A 14,625-nucleotide genomic window follows, 5' to 3' on the forward strand; every position below is an offset into this window, starting at 1 on the left:
ATAAATGGACTATTCACCTTAAATAACACCACTTTAATAATGTTTACATATCCTACATCACTCATCTCATATGTATATACTGCTCTATACCATCTACTGCATCTTGCCTATGCAGTTTGGCCATGGCTCATCCAGATATATATATGCACATATTCTTATTCTTCCCTTACATTTGTGTGTATAAGGTAGTCGTTGTGAATTTGTTAGATTACTTGTTAGATATTACTGCATTGTCAGAACTAGAAGCACAAGCATTTCGCTACACTCGCATTAACATGTGTATGTGACCCATAATTTGATTTGATCGATAGCGAGTGAGACAGAGAAAAAACAAGAGAATGAGGGAGGAGGGCACAGTAGGAAGAGGTGGGAGGGAGGAGGGAACTTTGTCCCTCTTTTATCCACATATTACCAGATGCACATCAGAGCCATCAGCCACTGTGACTAATCCACTTAACAGCCCAACATGCCTGATCAGGCCAGCACCACAGTACAGGGACAAATGGAGTGTATTCCGGGGTGACCTGCTGCTTAAATATAAACTCTCTCTGTGTGTGTGTGTGTGTGTGTGTGTGTGTGTGTGTGTGTGTGTGTGTGTGTGTGTGTGTGTGTGTGTGTGTGTGTGTGTGTGTGTGTGTGTGTGTGTGTGTGTGTGTGTGTGTGTGTGTGTGTGTGTGTGTGTGAGAGAGATGTTGAATGCTGACACAAATACTAAGCTATATGAAAATGACCAGGGAAATCATCTTCCATTAACAAATGAACAGTCTTCCCTCAGGAGTCTATGGACAGAATGGAACATTGTTCAGACAGACTCCATTGGGTCGAGCCACAGAGTGGTAAATGGCCTGAGATTCCCCCGCGGAGGAGCGAGTGTGTGTATGAGGGAGCGTTCAGCGCGGAGAGGGAGAAAGAACCACTGTCACCTGTGTAAAGATAATAAATATGCCCAAACACAGCAGAGTATGTACAACCAGGCAGCAACACCAGGGCATCACTGCCACTCATCTCACTCTCTCTCGTCTGTGGAAGAACTCTGATCCAAGAGACTGACACGTACAGTACATAGAGAAGTCTCACCAATTATTCAAAATGGACTGTATAGAAAGCCATATCAACGATAAATGTTGCAGTATGGGTATCTTGTGTGATAGGAAACCTTACTGAACAAAAATATAAACACAACATCTAAAGTGTTGGTCCCATGTTTAAGATGAAATAAAAGATCCCAGAAATGTTCCATACTCACAAAAAGCTTCTCCCAATTTTATTTCACAAATGTGTTTACATCCCTGTTAGTGAGCATTTATCCTTTGCCAAGATATTCCATGACAGGTGTGGCATGTCAAAAAGCTGATTAAACAGCATGGTCATTACACAGGTGCACCTTGTGCTGGGGACAATACAAGGTCACTCTAAAATGCGCAGTTGTCACACAACGCCACAGATGTCTCAGGTTTTGAGGGAGCATGCACTTGGTGTGCTGACTACAGGAATGTTCACCAGAATGGTTGCCAGATAATTTAATGTTAATTTCTCTGCATTAAGCCGCCTCCAACGTTGTTTTAGAGAATTTGGCAGTACGTCTAACCGGCCTCACAACCGCAGACCACATGTAACCACGCCAGTCCAGGTCTTCCACATCTGGCTTCTTCACCTGCGGGATGGTCTGACATGAGCCACCCGGAGAGCTGATGAAGATGTTGGTTTGCACAATTGAAGAATTTTTGCACAAATTGTCAGAAACTCAGGGAAGCTCATCTGCATACTCGTCAACCTGAACAGGGTCTTTACCTGACTACAGTTCGACGTCATAACCGACTTCAGTGGGCAAATGCTCATCTTCGATGGCCACTGGCATGCTGGAGAAGTGTGCTCTTCACAGATGAATCACAGTTTCAACTCTGGCTGGCGTTGCTGCTGTTGTGTAAGTCGAGCGTTTTGCTGATGTCAACGTTGTGAACAGAGTGGCGGTGGGGTTATGGTGTGGGCAGGAATAAGCTACGGACAATGAACACAATTGCATTTTATCGATGGCATTTGGAATGCAGAGATCCCGAGGCCCATTGTTGTACCGTTCATCTGCCGCCATCACCTCATGCTTCAGCACTAAAATGCACAGCCCCATGTCGCAAGGATCTGTACACAATTCCTGGAAGCTTAAAATGTGTCCCAGTTCTTCCACGGCTTGCATACTCACTAGACATGTCACCCACTGAGCACGTTTGGGATGCTCTGGGTCACAGTAGTGTATATATATAATTGAACTGGAACACGCTGTTCCAGTTCAATTATATATATATTTTTAAGGTATCTGTTACCAACAGATGCATATTTACAGTCCCAGTCATGGGAAATTCATAGATTAGGGCCTAATTTATTTATTTCAATTGACTGATGGCTTTATATGAACTGTAACTCAGTAAAATCTTAGCATGTTGTGTTTATATTTTTGTTCAGTGTAGATAAAGACATGGACAATGCAACAAGAGGTCAGTTTCCTTAAATCTTTAATGTAAACAGCAGGTTGAGGGGCTTTCAGACCTAGAGACAAACATCTGAAGGTATTAAATATGGAAAATAATAAATCATATTAAAAATGTTGACTCATGATTCGCTTTTAAATTACATTTCCATGAACCTCCAAATTGACGGCCACATAGTTCTTGAAAACAAACAGAGATCAACTTCCCTTTACTAAAAACGCAAACGTCCCCCATACGGACTACTTGGCAGCATCACAAATATCACTCAATTACACCATCAGCTTAACAACGTTTGTTTTTGTTGCTCAATATTGCTTGGAAATGTTACAGCAGTCGTAATGGAGCCTGATTGACCAGGATCAAGTCGGAGGGAAGAGATGTGTATGTCTGAACAAGCATATATTACAGTTATGTTTGTTTGGGTATACAGCATGGTCAAAGCAGCCGTGATACAGGATAGAAGACTTCAGGAACTTCAGAGGCAGTTTCCCGTATTGTATAACAGTGTCAGGTTTTAGAATGACACACGTATTGTAACAGTCTACACAGGATGTGAAGTATGCAGAAAGATACCTGGGAGAAAAGTGTTAATACACACTTCAACGTCTTAAACACGCTTGATCCTTTCTTCCTCTCAGAGACATTAGCTGCCACGTAAGTGTGAATGGGGGACCGAGCCTGCTTCTGAAATGGCACCCTATTCCCTATATAGTGCGCTACTTTATTAAAAGTACTAAAAGCACTAAAAGTAGCGCACTATATAAGGAATAGGGTGCCATTTTGAACACACAGAACGTTGGAGAACTAAAGACTAACGTCCCCAGCACTTCTTTATATTTTATAAAACGCCACACCTCTCATCCAACAGTCTGTAGAAAATCAACAAAACGAAAAAAGGACAACCAAGCGATTATCAAAGAGAGTTTCTACAACAAACCCCAAGCAAATGGCAAATTCTTCAGTGAAGGAGGAGTGAAGAGTGAGCAGGGTTGAGGTGAGAAGAACACTGTGAAGACATCTTGGAGAGTGATGACCAAACAACAAAACTTAGAGAATGTTAGAACATCTCTGGTTTAGGACTCAAAGGACCCATATGGATGCTTCTTGGTTTGGTCTCCATGGTGACGTGATGATTCAGTCAGTGGGCCACCTAGTGTCGCAAAGAGTCATTAAGCGCTGCAAACGTATTAAATCGCACCCTTTAATTCAAAAAGAAAGTTTAGCAAGTATAGCAAGAAGGAAGGAAACTAGTTCAATAGAATCCTTTTTCTGTCACTCATAATTTTCATCGTCATTAGTTTCTTTTTCTTTTTTTCCAGTTGCCGTTTTAGGAAAGAGAGAGTTGGTAGGTCCAGTACAGTAGCTAGGGGATTTTGATCGGTTGGTTAGTTAGTTGCAGTCATAAACAAAGTCATAGTTGCTAGGCTCCTTGGGAATTGGGGGAGGGGCCTCTGGAATCTGGATGTTCTCCAGATCGAGGAGGCGGAGCTTCATCTCCATGGAGAGTAGGGTATCCATGTCTGACTTGGTGAAGTCACTGGTCATCTCCTTTCCCAGGAGGGCGTTCAGACCGTCCGTCCACACACAGTACTGAGGAGAGATAGGAGAGGATGAGTACACACACACACAGACACACAGACAAAGACACACACAACCGTACATCAGTGTATTAACATTAAGTGTTCCACGTCGTGCTGTAAAATGGACAACCTCCATTGACTTCCTCTCAGTCCATCTCTGAATCCTGTCATTGGCTGGGTGACTGTGCCAACTGCTCAGTGCTTACCTCATGCTTGTCCGGAGCGATGAAGTTTAAATACTCGTCTGACTCGTAGAGGACGGAGAACGCCAGCTCCAGAACCTCCTGTAGCGAGAGGGGGAAAGAGAGAGACCGGGAGGGAGGGGAGAATGTGGGAGTGACAGAGTGATAGAGGGAGATAAGGAGGGAGAGAGAGCGGAGAGAAAGAGGGGAGGGGAAGGGAGAGAAGGAGAGGAGAGAGAGACAGAAGGAGGGAGTTGAAATGTAACACTGTCACTAACATGCTAATGAGCTCCTCACCACTCCAGTGTGTGCATCCCTCCCACAGTGCCTCTATAACACGTTCTCAGATGGTTTGGCTGTCATGTCTGTGTGCCAGGGGACAGGACACACCGAGCAGGGGGACAGCTAGGGGACAAACTGGGATGCAAAGGCACTTTGAGACGGTTATCCAACACAGGAGAAAAGTTGCCCCTGGAGTCTAACTTAATCCTTAGAGAGAAAACACACAAAAGTTGACTTTGGATCAGTTTATTGTGTTCTCCACACGGGTCAGAAGTACACAGGTGGATGCAAACAATGAGTCAGATGGGGAATGTATAGGGACACCTGAGAGAGTTCCACACAGAGAACACTGAAGGAGAGCTGATGTCTCATTTGTTCACATCTGTTAAGGCTCCATTGAAACAGATGTCTCTCGCTCGTCATCAAATGCCGCAGAAATAATGATACATTTTGTAGCATATGGCACGCAACCACATAGATGGTGGAAGCGCATTGATCCAGAGCACCTACTGTATGTGTGTCCTAGTACTATGGGACATGTTGTATTTGATTCAACACAATAGGTCAATCCAATAGGCCTGACAAACAGATATCTCTGAACTGTACCCTGGCTCCCCATCTCCCAGGCCCAGTATACTGTAGAGTGATTCCACGTCCCAAATGGCACCCAGTATAGTGCACTTTTTTGACCACAACCCTATTAACCATATAGTACACTTTTGACCAAGGCCCATAGGGAATAGGGTGCCATTAGAGACGAATCCTAGGTTTATGGCTGCGCTGCCCGTGACCACAGAGGTTACTTTTTGTGTCTTACAGCTTGACTAATGAATGTTGCTCCGCTCGTGTTCTCATTCAAACAGCCCAAATAAGGTCGAGTCATCCAGCCAGCCATCCAGCCATCCAGCCTGCCAGCCATCCAGCCAGCCCACAGACCTGTAGGCCCATTCTTTCAGACACCAGATTTATGGACAGAGTAATAAAGGTCCAGGCGAGAGAGGAGCGGTGCTCCTTTGTCTTCAAGGCTATATTTACAGGACCTAATCTGTCAGTGTCAGCAGAATGTATTGGTTTCTAGTCACTACTGAGACAGGATCTGCGGAGGCTGGGGCTTTCGTACCAGCAGACAGGCTGGCAGGACTGAACACAGCTATTTCACCTTGGTTAAGATGTCTATACATAGAAGATAGAGGGATTTGGGTTTAACTTGGCTGGCATGTCAACATCTACTTTGATAGTGGGTTGATATACCTTGATATTGAGTTGGCTATCATGTTATCATATAAGGCACAGCTACACTGACATATTTGTGTTTATTTAATTTAACTAGGCAAATCAGTTAAGAACAAATGCTTATTTACAATGACGGCCTTAGCCGACCAAACCCTCCCCTAAGCCGGGCGATGCTGGTCCAATTGTGCACCGCCTAATGGGACTCCCGATCATGGCCGGTTGTGATACAGCCCGGGATCGAAGCCGGGTCTGTAGTGATGCCTCTAGTACTGCGATGCAGAGCCTTAGACCGCTGTACCACTCAGGAGCCCTCTACTGTACTGTTATATAAGGCACAGACACACAGACATGCAGTGCCTTAGACCGCTGTACCACTCAGGAGCCCTCTACTGTACTGTTATATAAGGCACAGACATGCAGTGCCTTAGACCGCTGTCCCACTCAGGAGCCACCTACTGTACTGTTATATAAGGCACAGACACACAGACATGCAGTGCCTTAGACCGCTGTGCCACTCAGGAGCCCTCTACTGTACTGTTATATAAGGCACAGACACACAGACATGCAGTGCCTTAGACCGCTGTACCACTCAGGAGCCACCTACTGTACTGTTATATAAGGCACAGACACACAGACATGCAGTGCCTTAGACCACTGTCCCACTCAGGAGCCCTCTACTGTACTGTTATATAAGGCACAGACACACAGACATGCAGTGCCTTAGACCGCTGTCCCACTCAGGAGCCACCTACTGTACTGTTATATAAGGCACAGACACACAGACATGCAGTGCCTTAGACCGCTGTCCCACTCAGGAGCCACCTACTGTACTGTTATATAAGGCACAGACACACAGACATGCAGAGCCTTAGACCGCTGTGCCACTCAGGAGCCACCTACTGTACTGTTATATAAGGCACAGACACACAGACATGCAGTGCCTTAGACCGCTGTCCCACTCAGGAGCCACCTACTGTACTGTTATATAAGGCACAGACACACAGACATGCAGTGCCTTAGACCGCTATGCCACTCAGGAGCCCTCTACTGTACTGTTATATAAGGCACAGACACACAGACATGCAGTGGCTTAGACCGCTGTCCCACTCAGGAGCCCTCTACTGTACTGTTATATAAGGCACAGACACACAGACATGCAGTGGCTTAGACCACAGACATGCAGTGGCTCAGGAGCCCTCTACTGTACTGTTATATAAGGCACAGACACACAGACATGCAGTGGCTTAGACCGCTGTCCCACTCAGGAGCCCTCTACTGTGGAGGAATTTCAGCCCACTCTTGCATGCAGAACTGCTTTAACTCAGTGAAATTTGTTTCAAATCCTGCCACAACATCTCAATTGGGATTAGGTCTAGACTTTGACTATGCCATTCCAAAACTTCAATTTTTTTGCTTTTTAATTGTGTGTTTTGGATCATTGTCTTTCTGCATGACCCAGCTGCACTTGGAAGAGTGGGCTGAAATTCCTCCACAGCGATGTGAGAGACTGATCAACAACTACAGGAAGCATTTGGTAGAAGTCATTGCAGCTAAAGGTGGCACAACTAGCTACTGAGTGCAATTACTTTTTCACACAGGGGAATTGGGTGTTGCATAACTGTGTTCATGATAAAAAATGAAATAAATATGTAATTGTTGTGTTATTTGTTCCCTCAGGTTCCCTTTCTCTAATATTAGGTTTTGGTTGAAGATCTGATAACATTCAGTTTCAAAAATATGTAAAAGTAGAGACAATTAGAAAGGGGGCAAATACTTTTTCACAGCACTGAAAACGGTACTGTTATATAAGACACACAGACAGATACTGTTATATAAGGCACACAGACAGATACTGTTATATAAGACACACAGACAGATACTGTTATATAAGGCACACAGACACAGACAGATACTGTGATATAAGACACAGAAACACAGACAGATACTGTGATATGAGACACACAGACACAGACAGATACTGGGATATGAGACACACAGACAGATACTGTGATATAAGACACAGAAACACAGACAGATACCGTGATATGAGACACACAGACACAGACAGATACTGGGATATAAGACACAGAAACACAGACAGATACTGTGATATAAGACACAGAAACACAGCCAGATACTGTGATATAAGACACAGAAACACAGACAGATACTGGGATATAAGACACAGAAACACAGACAGATACTGGGATATAAGACACAGAAACACAGACAGATACTGGGATATAAGACACAGAAACACAGACAGATACTGTGATATAAGACACAGAAACACAGACAGATACTGTGATATAAGACACAGAAACACAGACAGATACTGTGATATAAGACACAGAAACACAGACAGATACTGTACACACACTCACCTTGTTCTGCTTCAGAGCTCCCTTCTCCTTCATGTGAGGACAGTCCTTACCAGTGACCACCGCTTTGATATCGGCCACAGGCACTACGGGAGGAGGAAGAGAGGAACGTCAACATCAAGAATAACGTCCTCTCATAATCACCCGTTAGATTTAGTGTCAACTGCTATTCTGTTGACATGCTACATTAACTACTAACAACGTCAGTAACAACCATCTTCGTCAGGCACCCTGGCAGTAAACTATTATTTTGCAAGTTGCACTTAGCTAAAAAAAAAAAAGAAAAAAAGAAAACTGACAGTCAGTTTGTTTTTCATTTTTAAATTTATTTCCCCTTTATTTAACCAGGTAGGCCAGTTGAGAACAAGTTCTCATTTACAACTGCAAATAAACAACTGCAAATAAACAAGCATACAGTCAATAACACAATGGAAAAAAATAAAGTCTATATACAGTGTGTGCAAATGGCGTGAGGAGGTAAGGCACTAAATAGGCCATAGTAGCAAAGTAATTACAATTTAGAAAATTAACACTGGAGTGATAAATGAGCAGATGATGATGTGCAAGTAGAAATACTGGTGTGCAAAAGAGCAGAAAATTAAATAAAAACAATATGGGGATGAGGTAGGTAGATTGGATGGGCTATTTACAGATGGGCTATGTACAGCTGCGGAGATCGGTAAGCTGCTCAGACAGCTGATGTTTAAAGTTAGTGAGGGTAATATAAGTCTCCAACTTCAGCGATTTTTGCTATTCGTTTCAGTCATTGACCCAGAGCAGTATTTGTGTTGCTCACATTACTCACATTTTTCCTGTAGAAGGTCATGGGACACCTCTCCCAGAGGGCTCTCCTCCAGATCTCCATAGTGCAGGACTTTATGGTTCGGAGACAGTCGACAGTACCAGAACTTATCTATAGAGAGAGAGAGAGAGAGCGAGAGAGAAAGCGAGAGCGAGAGAAAGCGAGAGAGAGAAAGCGAGAGAGAGAGAGAAAGCGGGAGAGAGAGAAAGCGAGAGCGAGAGAAAGCGAGAGAGAGAGAAAGCGAGAGAGAGAGAAAGCGAGAGAGAGAGAAAGCGAGAGAGAGAGAGAAAGCGAGAGCGAGAGAGAGAGAGAGAAAGCGAGAGAGAGACAGAGAAAAAAAAAGACCAGCATAAAGACCAACAAACCTGGTGAAACAGACACTAATACACCTGGATTGTGTATGTACTGTATAGATCAGAACCACCCAAAGCATATTTACGCTACTTTCTAAAGGCAGCAACACCAGACGCAACAACCCTAACACTATCCCATATGGACAGTCAGACACAGAACAACAGCCTACCATACACCCCCTTCCCAGCCAGGCCAGACTGTGACCAGGTGGCAATTCCACATGAAGCCCTACAGGCCTGGCACCAGTCCGTCTCCCTCAGTCTCCCCTGCTGTTTAGCAGTTTTATTGACAGGGGGACAAAATAATGTTCAGCCTGCATCTAGGCACCCTATAGCACCTTCCCAATGGCATCATCTGGAACTCTGTGTTCAGTGCTGTGTGGGGCTGATTGGACCTTTCTGGTCTGTCTGATGATGGTCTCCTGGAAAATGTTTTCACTGTGTACCACTATGGGGCTGTGGTATGTGATGATCCCATGGTCTGTGATGTTCTCATGTAGAGGTCAACCGATTAATCGCAATGGCCGATTAATTTGATTGCCGATTTCAAGTTTTCATAACAATCGGAAATTGGTATTTTTGGGCACCAATTTTGCAGTTTTTTTTACACATTTATTTAACTAGGCAAGTCAGTTAAGAACACATTCTTATTTTCAATGACGGCCTAGGAATGGTGGTTTAACTGCCTTGTTCAGGGACAGAACGACAGATTTCTACCTTGTCAGCTCAGGGATTCAATCTTGCAACCTTACGGTTAACTAGTCCAACGCTCTAACCACCTGCCTCTCATTGCACTCCACGAGGAGCCTGCCTGTTACGCGAATGCAGTAAGAAGCCAAGGTAAGTTGCTAGTTAGCATTAAACTTATCTTATGAAAAAACAATCAACCAATCATAATCACTAGTTATAACTACACATGGTTGATGATATTACTAGTTTATCTAGCGTGTCCTGCGTTGCATATAATCGATACGGTGCGCATTCGCGAAAAAGGATTGTCGTTGCTCCAACGTGTACCTAACATAAACATCAATGCCTTTCTTAAAATCAATACACAGAAGTATATATTTTTAAACCTGCATATTTAGCTAAAAGAAATCCTGGTTAGCAGGCAATATTAACCAGGTGAAATTGTGTCACTTCTCTTGCGTTCATTGCAAGCACAGTCATGGTATACGCAACATTTTGGGCAGCCTGGCTCATTGCGAACTAATTTGCCAGAATTTTACGTAATTATGACATAACATTGAAGGTTGTACAATGTAACAGGAATATTTAGACTGATGGATGCCACCCGTTAGATAAAATATGGAACGGTTCCGTATTTCACTGAAAGAATAAACTTTTTGTTTTCGAAATTATATGTCATTAATATGGTCAAATCCGGAAACAAAGGCTCGTATTTCTGGGTGTTATGTTATAATTAAGTCTATGATTTGATAAGAGCAGTCTGACTGAGCGATGGTAGGCACCAGTCTGACTGAGCGATGGTAGGCACCAGTCTGACTGAGCGATGGTAGGCACCAGTCTGACTGAGCGATGGTAGGCACCAGTCTGACTGAGCGATGGTAGGCACCAGTCTGACTGAGCGGTGGTAGGCACCAGTCTGACTGAGCGGTGGTAGGCACCAGTCTGACTGAGCGGTGGTAGGCACCAGTCTGACTGAGCGATGGTAGGCACCAGTCTGACTGAGCGATGGTAGGCACCAGTCTGACTGAGCGGTGGTAGGCACCAGTCTGACTGAGCGGTGGTAGGCACCAGTCTGACTGAGCGATGGTAGGCACCAGTCTGACTGAGCGATGGTAGGCACCAGTCTGACTGAGCGGTGGTAGGCACCAGTCTGACTGAGCGGTGGTAGGCACCAGTCTGACTGAGCGATGGTAGGCACCAGTCTGACTGAGCGATGGTAGGCAGCAGCAGGCTCGTTAACATTCATTCAAACAGCACTTTAGTGCGTTTTGCCAGCAGCTCTTCGCAATGCTCCAAGCATTTCGCTGTTTATGACTTCAAGCCTATCAACTCCCGAAATTAGGCTGGTGTAACCGATGTGAAATGGCTATTCAGTTAGCAGGGTGCGCGCTAATAGCGTTTCAAACGTCACTCGCTCTGAGACTTGTAGTGGTTGTTCCCGTTGCTCTGCATGGGTAACGCTGCATCGAGGGTGGCTGTTGTCGATGTGTTCCTGGTTCAAGCCCAGGTAGGGGTGAGGAGAGGGACGGGAGTTATACTGTTACACTGGCAATACTAAAGTGCCTACAAGAACATCCAATAGTCAAAGGTCTATGAAATACAAATCATATAGAGAGAAATAGTCCTATAATTCCTATAATAACTACAACCTAAAACTTCCTACCTGGGAATATTGAAGTCTCATGTTAAAAGGAACCAACAGCTTTCATATGTTCTCATGTTCTGAGCAAGGAACTTAAACGTTAGCTTTTTTACATGGCACATATTGCACTTTTACTTTCTTCTCAAACACTTTGTTTTTGCATTATGTAAACCAAATTGAACATGTTTCATTATTTATTTGAGGCATAATTGATTTTATTGATGTATTATGTTAAGTTCAAATAAGTGTTCAGTCAGTATTGTTGTAATTGTCATTATTACAAATACATTTATAATAATCGGCATATTAATCAATATCGGCTTTTTTTGGTGGGGGGGGGGTCCTCCAATAATCGGTACCGGCGTTGAAAAATCATAATCGGCCGACCTCTATTCTCATGGGCTGTGGTGTGTGATGTTCTCATGTGTCGGAGGTGGCTAGCGTGACTGATAGCACCCGGCACTGGGCAGTTGGGGCCGGCTGGCACACAGGCTGGCATGCCTGGGCACTGTGGACAGGCCTCCTGTAGAGCAAGGCCTGGCACTTTATTCTCTACCCATTATGCATGTCCCTGGAAGAGCAGAACTAGGCTGGGGACCAGGGAGGGTTGGTTGGCGCTCGCATGGACAACACAGTCCAAATCCTAATTGCTGAGAATAGACATTTGGCAGCAGGGAGGCTGGCGCTGGTCTGTGGGGAGTGGCTGTGTCGTGCCTAGTGTAGTGGTGGTGTGAGACGACTGACTGACTGCTTAGGGAGCAGAGAGAGAGGAGAGAGAGAGAGAGAGAGCAAGAGAGGAGAGAGAGAGGTAGAGAGAAAAGACAGGTAAAGAGAGGTAGAGTGAGGTAGATAAAGAGAGGTAGAGAGGTAAAGAGAGGGAAAGAGTTAGAGAGAGAGAGAGGTAGAGAGAGAGAGAGAAAGAGGTAGAGGTAATGAGAGAGAGAGAGAGAGAGTGAGAGAGAGAGAGAAAGAGAGAGAAAGAGATAGAAAGAGAGAGAGGTAGAGAGAGAAAGAGAGAGAGAGAGGAGAGAGAAAGAGAGAGAAAGAGAGAGAGAGAGAGAGAGAGAGAGAAAAGAGGAGAGAGAATGAGAGAGAGAGCAAAGAGAGAGAGAGGGACAAGAGAGAGAGAGCAAGAGAGAGAAAGAGAGCGAGGGACAAGAGAGAAAGAGAGCGAGGGACAAGAGAGAAAGAGAGCGAGGGACAAGAGAGCGAGAGGATTTAGACTGGAGCTATCTAGACGGGAGATATCTAGACTGGAGATATCTAGACTGGAGATATCTAGACTGGAGATATCTAGACTGGATATATCTAGGCTGGAGATATCTAGGCTGGAGATATCTAGGCTGGAGATATCTAGGCTGGAGATATCTAGGCTGGAGATATCTAGGCTGGAGATATCTAGGCTGGAGATATCTAGGCTGGAGATATCTAGGCTGGAGATATCTAGGCTGGAGATATCTAGGCTGGAGATATCTAGACTGGAGATATCTAGACTGGAGATATCTAGGCTGGAGATATCTAGGCTGGAGATATCTAGACTGGAGATATCTAGAGTGGAGATATCTAGACTGGAGATATCTAGGTTGGAGATATCTAGGCTGGAGATATCTAGACTGGAGATATCTAGGTTGGAGATACTTGAAAGACAGGGGCCTCAGACTGATGCTGTTTGTCAGCTACAGGGCCTTCAGAAAGTATTCACACCCCTTGACTTATTACACATTTTGTTGTGTTAGAGCCTGAATTCAAAATGGATTAAATAGATTTTTTCAGAAATATCTCATTTACATAAGTATACATTGTTAGAATCACATTTGGCAATGATTACAGCTGTGAGTTTTTCAGTGACACAAAATCTCAATTTAATCCATTTTAAATTCAGGCTGGAACACAACAAAATGTGGAAAAAGTCAAGGGGTGTGAATACTTTCTGAAGGCCCTGTAGATACTCAGCTTTTAGAGACTCTAATACTGTTCCTGCCTCACACTTAGTGATTTGTATGCATATATTGTATGTGGAAATATGATTTGAGAGGAGTCCTTTAGGAATGAAGCACTTAGAAAGTGCCGGGTGGAGGTGTGGATCTGCAGTTATACTAATTATTCAGTTGTGTTCACTACAGTGTGGTGGCAGACAGCCAATAGCCCACAGGCCCTGGGCTGGGACGACAGCGCTTCCAAGGCACCTCAACAATACGTAACCTGTGTGTGCATGTGTGTGCGTGCATGAAAGAGACAGCGCGAGAGAGACAGAAGCAGTTTATGTCTGTGCAGGGGAGAGACGGAGGAGGACAGAGAGAGACCGAGGAGGACAGGGAGAGAAGGAGGAGGACAGAGAGAGAAGGAGGAGGACAGAGAGAGAAGGAGGAGGACAGAGAGAGACGGAGGAGGACAGAGAGAGAAGGAGGAGGACAGAGAGAGACTGAGGAGGACAGAGAGAGACGGAGGAGGACAGTGAGAGGAGGAGGAGGACAGAGAGAGGAGGAGGACAGAGAGACCGAGGAGGACAGGGAAAGACCGAGGAGGACAGAGAGAGACGGATGAGGACAGAGAGAGGAGGAGGACAGAGAGAGGAGGAGGACAGAGAGAGACGGAGGAGGACAGGGAGAGACGGAGGAGGACAGGGAGAGAAGGAGGAGGACAGAGAGAGAAGGAGGAGGACAGAGAGAGAAGGAGGAGGACAGAGAGAGAAGGAGGAGGACAGAGAGAGACCGAGGAGGACAGAGAGAGACCGAGGAGGACAGAGAGAGACCGAGGAGGACAGAGAGAGACCGAGGAGGACAGAGAGAGACGGAGGAGGACAGAGAGAGAAGGAGGAGGACAGAGAGAGATGGAGGAGGACAGAGAGAGACGGAGGAGGACAGAGAGAGACGGGGGAGGACAGAGAGAGAAGGAGGAGGACAGGGAGAGAAGGAGGAGGACAGGGAGAAAAGGAGGAGGACAGAGAGAGAAGGAGGAAGACAGAGAGAGAAGGAGGAGGACAGGGAAAGACCGAGG

General features: G+C 45.1%; 1 protein-coding gene across 7 annotated transcripts in view; it reads right to left on the reverse strand.

Moving 5' to 3' along the window:
* Positions 1–2,490: 2,490 nt before the first annotated feature.
* The window catches only part of LOC124043258 (engulfment and cell motility protein 1-like), a 224,797-nt gene continuing 212,662 nt past the window's right edge, over positions 2,491–14,625 (reverse strand). For all 7 annotated transcript variants that reach the window (XM_046361639.1, XM_046361640.1, XM_046361641.1 and 4 more), the window contains 4 exons: positions 8,947–9,054; positions 8,145–8,227; positions 4,270–4,347; positions 2,491–4,073 (listed from right to left, as the gene is read on the reverse strand). In XM_046361639.1, the coding sequence (XP_046217595.1) occupies positions 3,873–4,073; positions 4,270–4,347; positions 8,145–8,227; positions 8,947–9,054 (470 nt within the window). In that variant the 3' untranslated portion in view covers positions 2,491–3,872. The remainder of the gene's footprint in view (positions 4,074–4,269; positions 4,348–8,144; positions 8,228–8,946; positions 9,055–14,625) is intronic.

Source organism: Oncorhynchus gorbuscha, linkage group LG09 (assembly GCF_021184085.1).
Source record: "Oncorhynchus gorbuscha isolate QuinsamMale2020 ecotype Even-year linkage group LG09, OgorEven_v1.0, whole genome shotgun sequence".
In the NCBI taxonomy this organism is placed as follows: Eukaryota; Metazoa; Chordata; class Actinopteri; order Salmoniformes; family Salmonidae; genus Oncorhynchus; species Oncorhynchus gorbuscha.